At 47.8% G+C, this 16760-nt stretch overlaps 2 protein-coding genes and 1 pseudogene across 4 annotated transcripts; 1 reads left to right on the top strand and 2 right to left on the bottom strand.

Moving 5' to 3' along the window:
- Positions 1-1003: 1003 nt before the first annotated feature.
- LOC135909811 (uncharacterized) lies at positions 1004-2469 on the bottom strand. The gene is made up of 4 exons (XM_065441865.2): positions 2438-2469; positions 1926-1992; positions 1710-1808; positions 1004-1611 (listed from the first exon to the last, which is right to left on the bottom strand). Exons 2-4 carry the CDS (start codon positions 1984-1986, stop codon positions 1400-1402), a joined length of 372 nt encoding a protein of 123 aa, XP_065297937.2. The 5' UTR covers positions 1987-1992; positions 2438-2469; the 3' UTR covers positions 1004-1399.
- A 1064-nt stretch (positions 2470-3533) lies between these two features.
- Positions 3534-7126, top strand: LOC139054828 (uncharacterized). 3 transcript variants are annotated; one of them, XM_070532451.1, is made up of 5 exons: positions 3534-3664; positions 3831-4056; positions 4416-4587; positions 6194-6383; positions 6457-7126. In XM_070532451.1, exons 1-3 carry the CDS (start codon positions 3628-3630, stop codon positions 4534-4536), a joined length of 384 nt encoding a protein of 127 aa, XP_070388552.1. In that variant the 5' UTR covers positions 3534-3627; the 3' UTR covers positions 4537-4587; positions 6194-6383; positions 6457-7126. The 3 variants fall into 3 exon arrangements, with proteins under 3 accessions (XP_070388552.1, XP_070388554.1, XP_070388553.1); XM_070532453.1 differs by lacking the exon at positions 4416-4587; XM_070532452.1 differs by lacking the exons at positions 6194-6383; positions 6457-7126 and having other exon boundaries at positions 4416-5123.
- LOC135909863 (uncharacterized) lies at positions 6292-15007 on the bottom strand (annotated as a pseudogene).
- Between the last annotated feature and the right edge of the window lie 1753 nt (positions 15008-16760).

Genomic DNA, 16760 nt, shown 5'->3' on the forward strand with positions numbered 1-16760 from the left:
AGCGATTGTACAAACGGGGAACACAAAATGCTGCACAGACGATTGTTCACGTCAAGATAAAGCCACAGAACAAAGAGCCAACTTGCATATGCCTATGGCATCCGCATGTGCAGTGCATTTTTTTTGTAGTGTTTTCATGCACAATGGTGGCGCTGCACAGTGTTGCTTGAACACTTCAGAGCTTTTTACAGTCTTGCTGGCATTTATGCAACTCCTCTATTGTAGGTCTACTTTTTTATATTACAGGTATTACCAATTTTACAGCAATTCGAAGTCCAATCTCCAGACATGACTATCATGTGGTCCAATTAGTAGCCCAATTAAAAAATTTACAGAAGCGAAATTTAAAAATCTCCTAACATTGTGTAGTACACACATGTAGCTACCAAGAAGGTAGCTACATTTTCTTTAACCTCCTTGGTAGTTACATGCCGCTGTTAAAATTACGGTTCTATCTGCCCTGCAGACCAAGATGGCATCTTGGCAAGTTTAAGAAACACCAAAAAAGGAGATTCCGAGAAAATGTGAAAAAATAAAATGAGCTTATTTTTGTTACAGAACATTACAAGATATTTGAATATTTAGAAGTGCTGTTGCATTAGTAGCGCCAGGAATATAGTCAGTCTGGCTAGAGTCACTACGGTGATGCCTTCTGAACACCTGCTGCAAATTTTCAGCAGGCATCATCTGCTGCACATGCTTGAGCTCGGCGGTGATATTTTTCCATCATGCGCTTGGTCATCTGGTGGCCAGAGCTTAGCTGCAGTTAAGTATCGCTGTGGAGGCGTTTTCGTTTCTCGCATTTAACTTCATGACGGCCTCTGCCACTGCCGCTTGCACAGCAAACAGTGACGCATGCTTTTCCTTTGGGGCAAGGTTCTACATCATTGAATGAAGAGACTCATTGTTATTCTGGGTTTTTCCTCTTGTGCATCCCAGAAGTAGTTCATCAGACAAATGTTCATACTAAGGAAGAAGCGTCTCACATGCATGGGGTGGCAGATTGTAGCGGTGCTTTGGGGTGCGATCGCGCAAACAGCTCGCTTTTCCGTTCTCTCGCTTGCCCTCTCGTGATTCGTTGGCGCCCGCGCGTTTCGTCACGGCGGCCATTGCGCCGGGGCGGGACCACAAAATGCGTTTACGTCACACTCCTGTCAATCATTCCAAAAGCGAGGGGAAACGGCCGCTTTCGTGGAACGGTCGACAAGGGCATTCGCTTCGAAGAATGAATGGCCGTTGCCATAGCAGCGCTAGTAGCAGACGATGCGCCTGTCGTCTGCTCATAATGTCGTCGCTCGCCGAACATGGCTGGCCCTGGCGGGGGTCGAGTTTTTCGAGATTAAAACGCGATCCGCCATCGCCGAACGTTAGCGATGTTAATTATTGAAAACAACTGTGATCACAGTGAAATTAAATGCTGCGCCTGCGCTGTGATAAATATAAATAGTGCTGTTTTAATTTTGATTGATCCGAGTGCATTTGTTGAGAATGCTCGCCGTTTCACGTTGTGCTCCGCGAGCCGCGAGTCATCCGCGAGCCGTTCGACCAAGGCGTCCCGGTGGGACGCCCGACGAGGGCCTCGCGACCGGCGCTGCACCCGGGGTTGGTAGCCTGGAAAAAGTACCACTTTTTAATGAACTAAACACACAACTACATTACGTCCAGTGCATTCAAGCTGTGACATTGCAGGATATTTCCTTTTCACTTACTGGTTCTCACTCCGCCAGGGCCAGCTGCAGGCTGTGCAGTGGCTGGAGGGCTTCGGGGCAGTGGCTCAACAGGGCCCACTCCTGGCTGCTGCAGTGCTCCTATATTGGTTATAGAGGGTACATTCACTCAACGGTTAGAGTAGAAATAGTTTGCGTTCCTTATATACGAAACAGATTCCACAAACAGGAAGGCAACAGGGAAGAGCAAAAGCTTACCTTCACGTGAAAGGCCACTGGTTCCTGCGGTGGTGCCCACAGATTCCACGGTCACCTCCATGGCGGGCTGAATTATGTATAAAATGCGAAGAAGCAGTTTTGTCAAGTTTGCGTAATCTGCTCCTCCTAATATGCACTAACATAGAGTTATGACAGCAGAAAAAAATCTCTTGAAATCCCAGTAGTAAACCATCTTGTGCATGCCAGCAGCAAACACATGCACATAAAGGAAGAAAAACTATTTCTGTTATACCAGTGTCACGCAGGCACTTTTGATCTGAATCGATCCCGATCGGGGCAAAATTTCTCTATTTCTATTGCCTCCTTCGCGGAATGAAGAAAGGAGCCAGTGGCTGTCGAGAAATTCCATCTAAACTGGGCGCGATTGCGAAGGAAGCGGCCTGCGTGACTGGGGTATAACATTGCTTACGCGATGCAGTATACGCGGCGCAACTACTGTAAATTACTGCCGCGTCCTCCCGTTTTTTTTGGTGCGTTTGTCAATGGCTTACCTCGTCGAGTGGTTGGTAAAAAGCCTCGCACACTCCGGTAACCGTGGAGGTGCCCACTAGGGCGATGATACGGCCACGAAGGCCGGGCAGACGGCCACCACCCGTGCCGCTGCAATTACGGACAGCATTGTAAATATCGCGAGCAACAGAACCGCTCCTCGCACTCACCTTTGACTTGCGGAAGCTGTGGCGGCATCTCGGCGGGAAAGAAATACTTCTTTCCGCCAAAAGACCTGCCACTGTTCGGCTGTCTTGGCGGCCGGGCCCTCAGTGTTCAGCAGGGCGGCGAGCTCACTCCAAAGCTGCCGCCTCCGCTCCACCGTGCACTCCGGTGTGAGTGCACACGATGCCCGCACAAGATAGGGATGGCCCTCCATAAACGCCACCAACAGTTCACGTTGGTGTGGCGACACGTGAGGGCCAAGCTTGACGTTCTTGTGCGACGACATTTTGGCAACTGACGAACAGCGATTTTGCAATTGAACTGCGCGCTCCCGCCAATTTGTTTTGACGTGTGCGATACCACCTAGCGGACTAAACCAAAATATATGCCGCTTAAATTAGTTTTCTGCTCTCGCATGAGATTTCCGAGGCAGATTATATGTTGCAACAGTAAGAATCTTTTTCTTATATTACGTGTTTAATTATTAAAGCATCGCAAACATTCTGCACTTAATGTATCGTCCCCGATCGAAGCTCAAACTGGTGACGCAAACTTCCGGGGCTGGGCTCGCTCGTTTATTGGCTGTGCTCTCCCTCCCGTTCTCACAAATCTTGCGGACGGCCTACTTTGTGACGTCGCAGCCAGACCGAACGAACGGAAAAGCGAGCTGTTTGCGCGATCGCACCCTTGGAGTTGGCTCCCCTTTGGCCTTCACGGCATTTTGGCGACACCATGAGGTCTCTTCGATTTGGCAGCACCGGCTGCACCAGTTCAGAGGGTGCAGCACCGTCGTCCTAGTTTTCCGGTGCTGCGCGCGCCCTCTGCACTTTTTCCCTCGTTTTGTCAAGGTGCAGGCCTAGTTCTGCACAGGTTCTCAGCCGCCGTGCACCAGCCCGAGGAGAGGTGCCGAGAAAGTGCAGGCATTGCGTGCTACATCCCACCCAACCGTGAGCAGACGACGCTGAAGCTCGTTCTCCAGGGTGTCGAGAAGGAAGTTAATCTGCTTCGCAACCAGGATGGTTCAGCCATGGAGACCTCGGATGGTTATGTATACCAGGCATCAGGTAAGTGAAGCTAGCTGCATGGTGGCGAGAAACACGTGGTTAGCTGTCAGATGGAGTCTTATTAGCGGCAGACTGTGATTGTCACTTGTTTCAGGTGCCACTTGTAATTCTGGGATGTCGTGATGTGCTGCTTAGACATTTCAAATGTTGGTCTTTGCCTTTGCAGATGGGCAGTGTGCCACTTTGCAGTTCGCGGCCAACGATGAGGACTTGCCCACTCCAGCGCAGCCTACGACGCCCGCTTCCGCCACCGACAGTGACGATAGGCACCCGCTAGCCACTCCTGAAGCATCCGCTGAAGACACAGAACTCCGGAGTAATCGCAAAACAAAGTTCTTCATTTCCAAATACTCGGAGATGAAGGACTTAGTTGGAAGAAGTAGAGCCTTAAGGTACGATATCATTCATGTTCAAAATAACAGCTTGTGCAAGAGAGAAAAGTACTTATGTAGTGTACAGTGGCACTGGCCATAGTTTCTCGAATTTCTAGCGTCAATGTTGCTGCAGTGTTTTCCATTACCCCACGGTATATGTTCCCTAGAGCACAGTATACTTTCATCCCACTCTGAGTGCTTGCATTATGCGGCAGCTGAAATGCAAATATTCTGATTATAGAATACCTAGTAGCAGCAAACTTCACGTATAAAAATACTAAAATACTGTGCAGCCTTGCATGCAAGACATGGCCAGTGCCACTGCGAAAAAGTTTAAGTATGTGTTTTGCTTTAAACTATGCTTTCTCTGTGTTTAGAACGAGAAAGCTTTTGTGGCTAAAACTTGCAGAACTTTTGAACGAGGAGTTCAGCTGCAACCTCACTGCCACTCAAGTACAAAATAAATGGAAATCGTTGGACCGTTCCTACAAAAAATAAAAAAGAGAACAGTTCGTCTGGGCACCACCGTGTGAGCTGTGAACACGAGCAGTCAGTTGCAATTGTTTCTTGGCCTGTTCAGTGTTTTAATAATTTGTGCATCACACAGAGAGCTGGCTGACATACTCGAGAAACAGCACAGTGTGAACCCCACATTGCTGTTGGAGCCCGGACAGGGTGTCTACCAACCGGGAAAACCGGGAATTCTCAGGGAATTTGAACAGTCTGGAAAAACTCAGGGAAAACTCAGGGAATTTGTGCTTCTATCAGGGAAAGTTAGCTGTAACTTTATTGAAAGGAAACGAAAGTCGTGTTAATGCTGGCTCCAGTAACAGAGGAATCGCAACGAATCGTCATTGACGCCGTGTCATCGGCACGATGTATTGCCAGAGTAGTTAACGACCGATTTTCTAGACGCCCGATTTTTCGGACATGCCCGATAATTTGCACGGTTTTGTGGCACCACCACGTACTCCATATAGTCAATGTATATTGCCCTGACTGCAGGTCTGAAATGGCATTAATCAAAGCCACCACCGCCGCTATTTTGATTATCTCGCCGCCTCGAACCGGCACTCTCGCAGGCAGATCCGTTGGCAGCCGTAACCACCACCGCGGCAACGTTAGGCCTAGCTGCTTCTATGTTCGCTATTAAGCTTCTTGCCTTGCGGTGCCGTGTTTTTCATTGAAAGAATTCGCCGCTATCACCAATGGCACCGACTCCGCCTTTGTCATCCTCGCGATTGGCTTTGAAGCTCGCAGAGCACAGCGCGTTGCGTAATGCCAGTCTCCGAAAGTTAGCTTCCCCTTAGTACATCAGTGCTAGGCGGTGAAGCATAACAAGTGTGGGAAGGGGGCAATTGTCACGGGACACAGTATGTATTCCTTAATTACACATGCGTGCACCCCGTCTCCTGTCACAGTACAAGCCCTGATATGCCTAATAAGCGTACTGGCAGGCCTTCAGAGCTTTTTCAGACGTGCCTGTGGTAATTTAGCCTTTAAAGGCAATTAAAGACATGCATTCATTTTTTTCAGACTGCCCGTTTTTTTTCCAATTTTTTTTGCGGCCCCTCGCAAGTCCGAAAAATCAAATGTTGACTGTACAACTGACCAAGAGGATGCTTCAGATGATCCATGTGGTGAAAGCGTGGTAGAAGGAGGATGAGAACAGAAAGGACCGACGCACTGAGGAATTAACGAGAAAGGAAGGGTGCCGCCGCCTTTTTGAAGGATGGGCTAAAAAAACTAAGTGTTGGCTGACGCTGAGACACAGGTGTCCCTCATCCAAACCAAAATAAATTGTTTAAGCAGTGAAACCCAACGATGAGATGTTGTGTACGGGCTGAGAGTATGTCAGGACAGTTGAGGTTGACTTCCCAGCTGCTGAGAGAGAACCTTAGTTGTGACAAAGTTCGGGACCTCATACAGATGAGCTTGCTATCAGTTGATAGAAATAGCTGATATTAAAAATTATTTACTTATGTATGCATCTCCTTTTCATTCGTATTTGAAAATGTTCGACTCAATTTGGAATGGGCTTTACCATTTCTTTCGCTGTGCATTTTACTAACACCTTCCTTCTGTTTTCTTTTTAAATAAAATAGATATTACTCCTTACTATTCAAACTGGATTAAGTCATTTTTTTTGTTTCAGCATGCTTACTAGAGAGTGACAGCATTGGGCAACGTGGTGTCAGCCTGTCTTGACATAAAACAAAGTTCTGGCTCATTCAGGGAATTTCGCAAAGGTGCTCAGGGAAAACCTGGAAAACTCAGGGAATTTGGAAATGTCAACTTGGTAGACACCCTGCCGGAGCAACAATCCTGTCAAGTGGAAACTCAGGGTGAGAGATTTGCATATAGTTAACGCAAAGCGGTGGAAGTGATGTGGCCTCTACTTGTGTACATTTTAAACAGGGGAAGCACGACAGATGAACGGCCTCAGGACCTACCAGCGCCAACAGAGGGTGACAGAGCCCCAAAGAGTAAGCGAAACAGCCGTTCTAAGCTTTCTCCCCTCTTAGAAGTTATAGAAAAAGTTGGTGAGGCAAAAAAAAAAAAGCAAGAGGAGGCGAGAGCAGAGCAATTTGAAGCTCGCAAGAAATGGGAAGAGGCCAAGGCCAAGCGGCATGAAGAACGCATGGCTCGGTTTGACCGCCTAGCAGATTTATTTGCTAAGCAGCAAAGTACATCTAGTCAACAATAAAATTGTGTTACAACAGCACTACATGCTCCACTTTCATTGCAAAGACATTGCTCATATATGGGGCACTATATTAAGAAAAACACTACTATCAAGATCCATCGCAGAGCTTGATATCAGGCTAGCACTGCTCTTTGGTAATAACTCTTGGAGAGACCGGCTGTAGTAAGGCAGGCTGCAGTCGAAGTCATTGCCACGTGATGCGAAAATCCCAGGGACTTGTGTCCACTTGCCTGGAAAGATAAAACAGCAAATTTACTTTTTCCACAAACACAGTGTTTTAACAGTAACGCGACAAATCCGACCCATGTTAGAAAAAAAAATTACCCTGGAAAGGCTGGAACAGAACTACCATGCTATGGTCCGAGACTTAGTCTTTTTGGGAATCGGGCGTGAACTGAGCAAGATTGACAAATCCTTCTGGCTCACCTGAACAAGTAGTAGTGTACACAAAAACACAGTTGCCACATGTTTCATGTAAAGCTTACCTACGGGTGTAAGTAATACCCCTGTCAAGCGGGCAAGTTAAGTGTACTTACGGCGAGTGCACTTCTGGACCTTGAGTCACACTTTAGGCAACGCGCTTCTTAACGGGAAAATAGAGTGTACTCCCAGTAAAAAAAATGGCGACAGGCTAAGAGCGCGTTTTTTAAAGATGTAAATTAACAAGAAAAAGCTGCTAAAAAGCGATTGTTTTAAGTAGAATTACAAATAAAAACAAACTTCATCTATTTGTCTCAACAAAATACGAAGATGTCTTTATTATAAGTGTGTTGCACGTCAATGCTGGCCAAGACGAATGCCTAGGTAATCCAAAACAACATGGCGGCATTCGGCGATGCGTCAGTTGATCCTGCTAGAACAGAATATGAGCGAGTTCTAGGCGAGTTCTGTGCGCGAGAGCCCGGCGTCAACGGCAAGAACAACAACTAGACGATGACTTTCAAGACGTAGAAACAACTTTCAGGTACTTGGAGGATCAGCTCACGGCGAACAATTTCGCCATCCTGACCGTCCTGGCAGAGTATTATCCTTCCACCCATGGGGAACGGAGGCGCTATGTGAGGAGTGACACATGGTTTGAGGACACTTTACCCAGCCTAAGCGAATTTCATTTCAGACAAGCGCTACGTGTGTCTCCCTCCACGTTTCGGTACATAGTGGAATCGTGCCGCCCGGTCCTTGAGCGGCAAACCACCAACATGACGACGCCGATCTCTGTGGAAAAACGTGTCGCAGTGGGACTTGTGCTCTAGCGCCGAGGTCAGAACGATTGCCCACCTCTGGAATAGGTCGCTCCACTGTGAATGTTCTACATCAAGAATTCTGTGTCGCCGTGGTGGACCTGCTTGAAGGGGAATGGTTACAAATGATACATCCCAACAAAATGAGAGCCCACATGTGTGAATTCTACGCCTTCACAGGCTTTCCGCAAGCCATCGGCGCCTTGGATGGCTGCCACTTTCCTGTCTCGCCGCCGAAAGAGCATGCCACGGACTATTATAACTACAAAGGCTGGTAGGTCCCTTCGTCTCTGGCAGACTAAATTTTGCAATTAGCGCGACATCATTATGACGTAGAAATGAATGGCAGTTTTCTTCGCAGTTAAGGGTTCATGCGGGATTCTATAGGGGATGATATATACATATCGGGCATTGTATATGTAAAGATGCAAAAGTTGCCTACTACCTAGCAGCATGCATGCTTAATGGTATGAACGTGTTTATGATGGAATATTAAGAGCCATGGCAGATGACGTGTGGGTAACTCAATACTGCACATGCACCTGCACCGTTTCTGACAGATATACGATTTGCATAATTTGTAACACTATGTGCCTCCTGTTGTATATGTGCATTTATATGTGCCAGTTTGAAATGTTGCCTGTTGAATGCTTTCAGTATAAATATTGCTCGCAGGAGTCATCCTAATAATATTCTGTTTTACTTTATGCACCAAATTACAGTCAACACACTTGTCTGCAGTGCTGAAGCAGTGAGCTTCAGTTCCGAGAAATTTAACTTCTAGCTTGGCTACGGTACAATCACTACAGTGCAAGTCACATGGCAGTTTGTATGCCTGTGCACCTTCAATGCTGATTGCCTGCCTAAAATTAGCAATTCCTGTATGCAACAGGGAGTCATTTCAGTGCTCTAGACAACTGTGGTGAAGACTATTTCCAAGCGTATCTTCATAGCAATTGCTGATGAACACACATTTGCTTTCCCACACAGGTACAGCATCATACTCGTGGCAGTAGTGGATCACAAATACCATTTTCCGTATATAAACGTTGGAAGTCCTAGAAGGTGCCATGATGCCAGTGTTTATGGCCGATCGAAGCTGCATACGCTAATCGAGAATGGGACCTTCAGCTCTCCCATGGCAATGATAGAGGGCACCAATGTTCCGCCGATTCTTTTGTGTAATCAGGCATTTCCCTTATTACCGAACCTGCAAAAGCCATTTCCGAATGCTCAGCCTGGAAGCCGTGAAGCAGTGTTCAACTACAATCTTTCAATGACTAGGAGGATTGTCGAGAATGGTTTCGGGAGGCTGAAGGCACGCTTTCGCTTTGTGATGAAGAGGATGGAGTGCCGGCTGAACAAGGCCAAACTGGCTATTCGGGCTGCTTGTATACTTCACAATATCTGTGAGGCATTGAAAGACAGTGTAGAGCCCCAGTGGGAAATTGAGGCACGTGCATTGGACTTGTATGCACAGCCATCACGCAACACAGGAGAGTGCAGTGAGGGAGGGCAAGAGGTAAGGCACGCCCTAGCAAGTTATTTTTGGAAAGAGGCCCAGCACGCGCCATGACTGAGTGCAATAGGAACCAAGCTGAAGCGAAGCAGGCATTTTTGACTGTGTCACTATGTTTTTTTTAAAGACAACTGCTACATCTTGCTGTTCGACTAATGTGGCAGTTTTGGTGTGACATGACTTGAAAAATAAAGCCCAACCCAAGGCACAGACAGCGAACAGTAAAAAAGGATACGAGGATGTCAACGAGAGCAGAGCTCTGTCTTTACCTGGAAAACGAACTGTAGCGCAACAGAATGGCAACACGCAGTGAGAGCGCTCGTGCAGCGTGTCTGCATTCTATTGTCTTGTTCTCCGCTGGGCTAGTTTGCTTTTCAGACCATCAACCAACAAGCTTCAAAAGCCATGTTGCCATTATCTGGCTAAAACATATTTAAAATGTACATTTGAGTTGTCACGCCAATAAAAAAAGGACTGCAAGGGCACACACCATGCTTGGCATCAATTATTTATTTATACATTTTTTGCATGATGTCGAGTAGCTTGTCTTCCCGAGCTTCGCTCCTCTTCAGGATCTCGAGCCGCTCCCTCTGTATCGCCACAGTCTCTGTTCTGTGGCGCTCTAGTGAGCAGCGCAGTTGACGCTGCTCCTCCAACAATTCTGAAAGCAGTCTTGTGGGAGGAGCCAGCCTTTTTTTTCTTTGCAACTGTTGCTGTAGGGGCCGCAGGTTCTTCTTCAGTGCCAGAATCCAGTGGTGAGGCTTCCACCTCGTGACACTCTGAGCTTCGCTCAGAAAGCGAGTCGGTAGGTGTGTCTGGGGGCTGGCCCACTCCACCGTGCACCATGCCATTGAACAGCTGAAGAAAAAATAAAAACATTGTTGTGTGCAAAAAAAAAGTGCAAGCATAAACAAACATCTGCGAACAAAATCTGTGCTCATGGAGTGATGGCTTCTGCTATTCTGCTGACAATAAATGTAGCATTTGTCATTTTACTCAGTGTTCCTAGTTCATCCATATTTATAATGTTTTCAAACATGCACAAGAGCATGAACCAACTTGCCAAACCCTGAATTTTGAGCCAACAAAATATATGTTGCACTGAATGTGAATGCGACAGCCAGTGCATCGTACTATACCAACTCGACTGGCTGATACCTGCACCAGTTACTACCGAACGATGTTACGGTGAATACCTCCTCTGGAGAGGTGCCATCAATGGCACTACATCCACTTTCTTCCATTAAGGTAGAATCATTTGCTGGCAGCGATCCAAGGAACCGGTGGAGGTCCCAGTAGAACTTCCATTCCATTCCGCCAGACCCGGTTTTTGTTCCTGTTCTGGTCAGTAGCCTGAACTAGAATTTTTCAAAATGACGCCATAGTTTGCTGCAATGTTTGCAGCAATGCACAACCGCAATACTTCCTTTGTAGTTAGCGGAAATAAAGCAGACCGAAAATGTTAATTCTGTGGCGTAACTGCTGCGACAACAAGCAATTTTTGACTCGCCGCTTTGGCTTTCGGCTGCTGAGCCACAATCGAATCCCGTCAGCTACTCCTGCGAACTGCAAAAACGTGCGAGCGCTGTACAACGCCATTGCACGTTAGGGAACCCCAGGTGGTCAAAATTAATCCGGGACTGTTCACAATGCCTTCTTTAGTGGCCCACGTGCACCTTTGGGACAAACACAAATGCCAACAAAAGAGTCCGACATAACAAGAGACGACGAATACATGAAATAATTCAGCTACCTCAAGTAAAACAGATGTACAATGACGCTGTTAAGTAGAATATAAATCAGCTTTTACCTGTATTTGTTGCTCATGTTCTGGATCTTCTTTTTTACTTCCTTCGTGCTTTTCACGATTCCCACAGCACGGAGCCGTTCCGAGATGGCCATATACACCTTCAGGTTTCTTTTTGCACCGCGCAGGTCTGGCAACACATCTTCCCATATATTAATCAGGGCACGGGTCTCCTCGTCTGTCCATGTCGTGCGCTCTTTGCTTTGGCAGCTCTCCTCATTTTGAGCTGCCATATTTGACGCAATTAACGCACAATTTCAAAGGACAGGCGACGGCGAGCTGCCAAGACCAGTCACGCAAAGCGGCGATAAAAGACGGCGAGTTCGCTTTGTAGCTGCACAGCAAAATACCACGCACACGGCTCAAAGGACGACCGGCGTGGTCCTCACGCTTTCACAGCAACATAAACACGAACTGAATGAACATGGCGGCGCCGCGCCGCAGTGCCGCATCATTCGGGCGCCGTTAGTTGCGTACATGATAAATTTGTTTCTTTATTGTGCCGTTTCGTTTCTCGCTAAACACAAATTATATTGTTAAAAGCGGTTTAATAACTGAAATAAACTTCTGTGTCCTTTTTCTATGCATTACATTTTGCGTCGTTGAAAGCGTTGGCGGCGAGGCTAGGCACTCCTTCAAACCGTTGGCGGCGAGGCTACGTACTCGGCCAGTAAAGTGCGTTCCGTGAACGTACAGCCGCGGCCACGTCTGTGTAGAGCGCGCGAGCAGACGGCCTTGCTCTGCAGGGCGACACCGTGCGGCAGTCGCGGGATCTCACGCACTGTGCCCAGGAGCATGCGTGGCCTAATATACATGCAGAACTGCATTGCACGAGTGGCAACGTTGAAGCGGGCAGTCGTTTAACCGAATGTGTACGCTTCCTCAGGGCACTCTCGGTATCGCCATGCCAAAAGATTACGCGTTTCAGCTGATAACACGCACCCGACTCTATCGCTCTTTGGGACATTGTGCGCCCCATAACAGCAATTGCGCGTAACAGCAATCGGGGAGCCATTGCGAATAAATTCTGCGAAAAGGTTTGACTTCTATGTCTAATATAGGCAGCGAGGATGCGATGTTGTCATTTCATTGGCCAGTAACATTATCTGGGATTGGTGAAGCAATAGTTTTTCATATCAACTGCCCTGACAGAATCGCACATGCTATCACTCACGTGCGCAATTCCCTTGTCATCGCGCGTAGTAAGATGGCGCCCTCGGGTAATGCGGACAACCGGCAAAACACGTGCGCTTGCCAACATAATTTCCGGTTTAAAGCAGCGTGCGCCAACCTGCGTGTCTATTAGGCCGCGCATACTCCTGGGCACAGTGCGTCAGATCCTGCAACTGCCGCACGGTGTCGCCCCGCAGAGCAAGGCCGTCTGCTCGCGCGCTCTACACAGACGTGGCCGCGGCTGTACTCCGACTTGAGTGCACTCATCTGAGAGTACACTCCGCTGCGCCGTTAAGATTTGGGAAAGTGCACTTAAAAACAAAGTGCACTCGCCGTAAGTACACTTAACTTGCCCGCTTGACAGGGGTATAAGGCTTAAAAACCACTCACCAGTTGTTTTCACGTCAAGGTGCTCGGAGATCTTCATTTTATCAAAGACGATACCTCTGTGTGAGAACTCATCCATAGGTTGTGACTTTTCGGATAAAGCATTAAATATATTTGGATTGAAACCAAATCCACTCTTGAACCTGTGGATGCGCTTTTGTAAGCATGTTCTACCTGGAAGAGCCAGGATGTTGTGTCGTCGCATATGTTCATACAACTTAGGGCTCTTCATTCGCATCAGAATGCATTCCAGTAGCCACTCATTAGAATATGCCATCCCCTTCGTTGACTTGCGTTTGGCAGCCTCAAAACAAGTTCTGACAGCAAGCTGCTGCTTAAGAGGAAGGCCACTAACCCTTCTTTCAAACTCTGTTGCTGAAAGCTGTTCAAACAAGTTGTGACAGCAAGCTGCTGCTTAAGAGGAAGGCCACTAACCCTTCTTTCAAACTCTGTTGCTGAAAGCTGTTCATATTCATTTTTCATTTCATCTAGAGCCTTATGAAGCTTTGCCACCTTGTCTTTCATACGTCGCACTGCCCGAGATATTGATGTCGGCGTCTTCTTTAGGCACTGCAATCTTGATTTCTTCCTCCTTGACAGGGTGTTTTGAGTTAGCTTTCGCAAGTATTTGCAAGCTATGCATGCTGTATCCGAAAAAATTACCGACGATTACGTTACTTCCTAATGCGAAATTTGAGCGCAGCAAATAAGCTGTTTCACCTTTTCGATAGATTGAGGCAAAGAAATCGAGCAACATATGTATGCGCTATCACAGAATTTTTTTTTTCACACGTATTCCTTTAACAAAGACTCCACTAACAGTTCTTGACAGTCATGAAGGAAGCTTTGTGGTCGGAGAAATAGACTGATATATGTTCGACTTGGTACACCAATGCTTGATTCTCAAAGACTTTCACAAAGACGTTCACAACTGGGCCCTTAATGCCATATTGGCCTCCGCCGTGCATCAGTCGTCGCACTTGCATGAATGGGATTCGCGGAGATACGAGTCTTACACTCACCGCATTAAGTTGTGGAAGGTGCGCTGGCCTCGAGGGATATTTGTAACCGTTTGTTGTTGAAATAACAACCAAAACAAGCGCGAACGAGACCGACCCAACAGAACCAAACAGGCGCGGGCGAGAGCTGTGGCGCGAGCAGACGATAGTACGAAACGAGCGGATCGGCTGAGACCAGACACGAGTGCGCATCGAGCCGTAAGGAGGGTCCGCATGACACCAGCATCGCGCGCGCACGTCACTGAAGGGGCCGCTCTCATTGGTCTCCGCCATTCGCGGCTCGCGTCCTTCGTCTCCCACTCCAGCGAAGGGGGGCGGAGCTGGTTACGAGGCCGACGACGACGCGAAACCCAGGAACGGACGCCAAAGAGCTGCGCTCTAAAAATGGAACAGTTTACAGCAAAGTAACGCCCATTTGAAGCCGTAAAGGATTTGCTGATGGGCTTCAATCCGCAGCCAGGGCACAAACTGAGTTTGGAATGTCCTGAAGAAGATTTATCGCCTCTTCTGTGGATTTCACGTCTAACTCCTTCACTTTTTTTTCCTCTAATATACACAGTAGCGTTCATGGCAGCGTCATCCGAATCACTGCGACGGAGCAGAACTCGTCGACTTACGTATAAGGCGTCCTGAGAGCCGTCCTCACTTGTGTGGCACTGTGCGAATGTTACTTGCTGAGAATCCGAAAGGACCACCTCCACTGGTGCTTCAGGATCAGTGCGCTTTTTCTTTCTCTGGTGGTGCTCCGACTGCCGGCGATTGCTTCTGCTCGCACAAGTTTCTATCCTTCCTTTTCCGGGGCAGAGGTTTCGAGATATACGTTGGCGCGTCAGGAAACAGTGTAGGAACAGCATCATGCATCATTTCCACTTCCTTGCCCTGAATCACAGTCTTAAAACTTCGCTCAATAAAACACGGTTCGAAGTGTCGCTCGCAAACGACTCTAGCTTCATCGAGCACTCTGTCGCCGCGCTTGATGTTGCGCTCCCACTGTCGCCTCTTTTCTGCGTCCTTTGGTGTCCTGAAGAGAGAGCATTTCACCTTGCAGGAACGGTAGCCGCTCTTGCATCCCGGCACGAAACACGTGCTGTCGCGCTTGTCACGTTGCCTAGACATGACGCGATCGCACATCTATGAGCGCACGCACACCAACACACACGCAGGTTAGCGTTCACGTATTTGAAAAAAAAAACAGTATTCTGGGCTTGCGACCAAAAAGCAAAGTGCAACACTTCCGCAGCCACGGCAGGCGCCGTATGACCGTCTCTTTAGGCACAACGCTCCGATTGTGTGCAGAGCCCCCTGCGCATTCATCCGAGGCGCAGCCAACCGGTTCCGTGGGGAGCTCCGCGCAAACGGTAGACTAGCAAGTATTTCTAGGGACCCAACCCCTACTATATAGGCTAGAAGGTTTTCCTAGTGTCACGACCAGGCCGGCGCAGCTGAAATAACTTGCTATGCGCAAGGCAGATGGCGCTACCGCCCGCTGGCGCGCGGGCGGGCGCAAGAAGCCCTTATGGGGTAGTGCTTTCTGGTTCAGTCGGTTGATCGTGTGTGTGCTGCTGTCACTGCCTTGACAAGGCGTTAAAGTGCTAAAGACAGTGCGAACTCTGGCACAGGTTCTCTTGTCATTTAGATTCGACACGGACTAGCTGTAACATCGACAGCGTGCTGCGGCAGGAGCAAATGCAAGCGTCACGTCGGGCGCCCAACCTACTACGCCGTTAAGAAGCGTAAAAACACATCTTGTACATGATACCGAAACGAGGAAATGAAGCGGGAAAAATTGCAGGGTGGATTGTCTTTATTACACAAGGTTCCATGGCAAGAATATACTAATGCCTTTCCTTGTGCGAAGTGCCCTGTACGAGGCTACCGACAGCGCCTCATTTTCAGCAGCATTTTCTTTTATCGCTGCGCTCTTTGCTTACTGACTTTACAAGAAAATTCATCCTAGTCAAGGCGTAAAACTTTATCACTTCTGTCGTAATTCGATGTCCATGCTCCTCGCAGCTCAAACCTTGAAGCTCACGTCCCTGAAGATAATGAAAATGCAGAAAGCTGACCATGCTATGTGCGTGTAGCTTATTGCGACTGAAGAACACCGCAAATGCGTCCTCAAGCTTGCTATGAGCTGTTCAATTGGCGGATAAACTAAGCCTCCATGGTCAAAATTTCGAGTAAGCGAGGCATTGTTGTTTGACTCAGCTTGCAAAGACAAAGTGCTGAAACAAGTTGCACATTCAGGGCAAGGAAATCTTTTAAGGATTTTTCTGACAACATACCCAGCTACATAAAAAAATATTAGTCTGCTGTCACTTTTTTTGTCTACACAGCCCTGAGGATCGCTCAGGCTGCTGTGCTCCTCGAGCAGCTCTGCATGCAGCAGAAGCCAAGTTTCCGCCATCCAGTAAATTATCGACAAGTTCAGTTATTCGCGCATTTTTTTCTTTGGGGACATAAGATGGCTGCAAGAGGGCAGTCACTACTTCTGCAGGTACTTTTGCTCCTTTTGGAGGCTTTGCGAGGCTGTAGAAAGCCAGGTTGTTGATAATTATCAAAAACTGCCCCACTATTGGATGATCATTGTAACCGAAGCACTGGCACGCAATACCAAATACATCCTCCATCCTCTCTTGGCTTAGGTTTGCGGTCAACAAGTACTTGTATTGCAGGGACATGGTCAGGTATTTTACAAGCGGCAGTGTGCTTTGCAGCGTTGCACGCAGACCAAGGGCAGTTCCTGCACTTAAAAAGCCGCGACCATGCTGTGCAGCATATTCCTCCCATTCGTTGAGAAAAACAATAAACTCTTTCAAAAACTGTGCACTTCTTGAATCAGCACGAAGGCCTTTTGATGGGTTTCTAG

This window comes from Dermacentor albipictus, chromosome 1 (assembly GCF_038994185.2).
Source record: "Dermacentor albipictus isolate Rhodes 1998 colony chromosome 1, USDA_Dalb.pri_finalv2, whole genome shotgun sequence".
NCBI classification, from domain to species: Eukaryota; Metazoa; Arthropoda; class Arachnida; order Ixodida; family Ixodidae; genus Dermacentor; species Dermacentor albipictus.

What these genes read in the sequence shown, in the direction of transcription:
- LOC135909811 (XM_065441865.2), bottom strand. Translation starts at nt 1,986, where the DNA reads ATGGAGGTGACCGTGGAATCTGTGGGCACCACCGCAGGAACCAGTGGC. An exon ending in CAGTGGCCTTTCACGTGAAG is followed by an intron (nt 1,809 to 1,925) that starts GTAAGCTTTTGC and finishes TAACCAATATAG; the next exon opens with GAGCACTGCAGCAGCCAGGA. An exon ending in CCCTGGCGGAGTGAGAACCA is followed by an intron (nt 1,612 to 1,709) that starts GTAAGTGAAAAG and finishes TACTTTTTCCAG; the next exon opens with GCTACCAACCCCGGGTGCAG.
- LOC139054828 (XM_070532451.1), top strand. Translation starts at nt 3,628, where the DNA reads ATGGAGACCTCGGATGGTTATGTATACCAGGCATCAG. An exon ending in TTATGTATACCAGGCATCAG is followed by an intron (nt 3,665 to 3,830) that starts GTAAGTGAAGCT and finishes TTGCCTTTGCAG; the next exon opens with ATGGGCAGTGTGCCACTTTG. An exon ending in GGAAGAAGTAGAGCCTTAAG is followed by an intron (nt 4,057 to 4,415) that starts GTACGATATCAT and finishes CTCTGTGTTTAG; the next exon opens with AACGAGAAAGCTTTTGTGGC.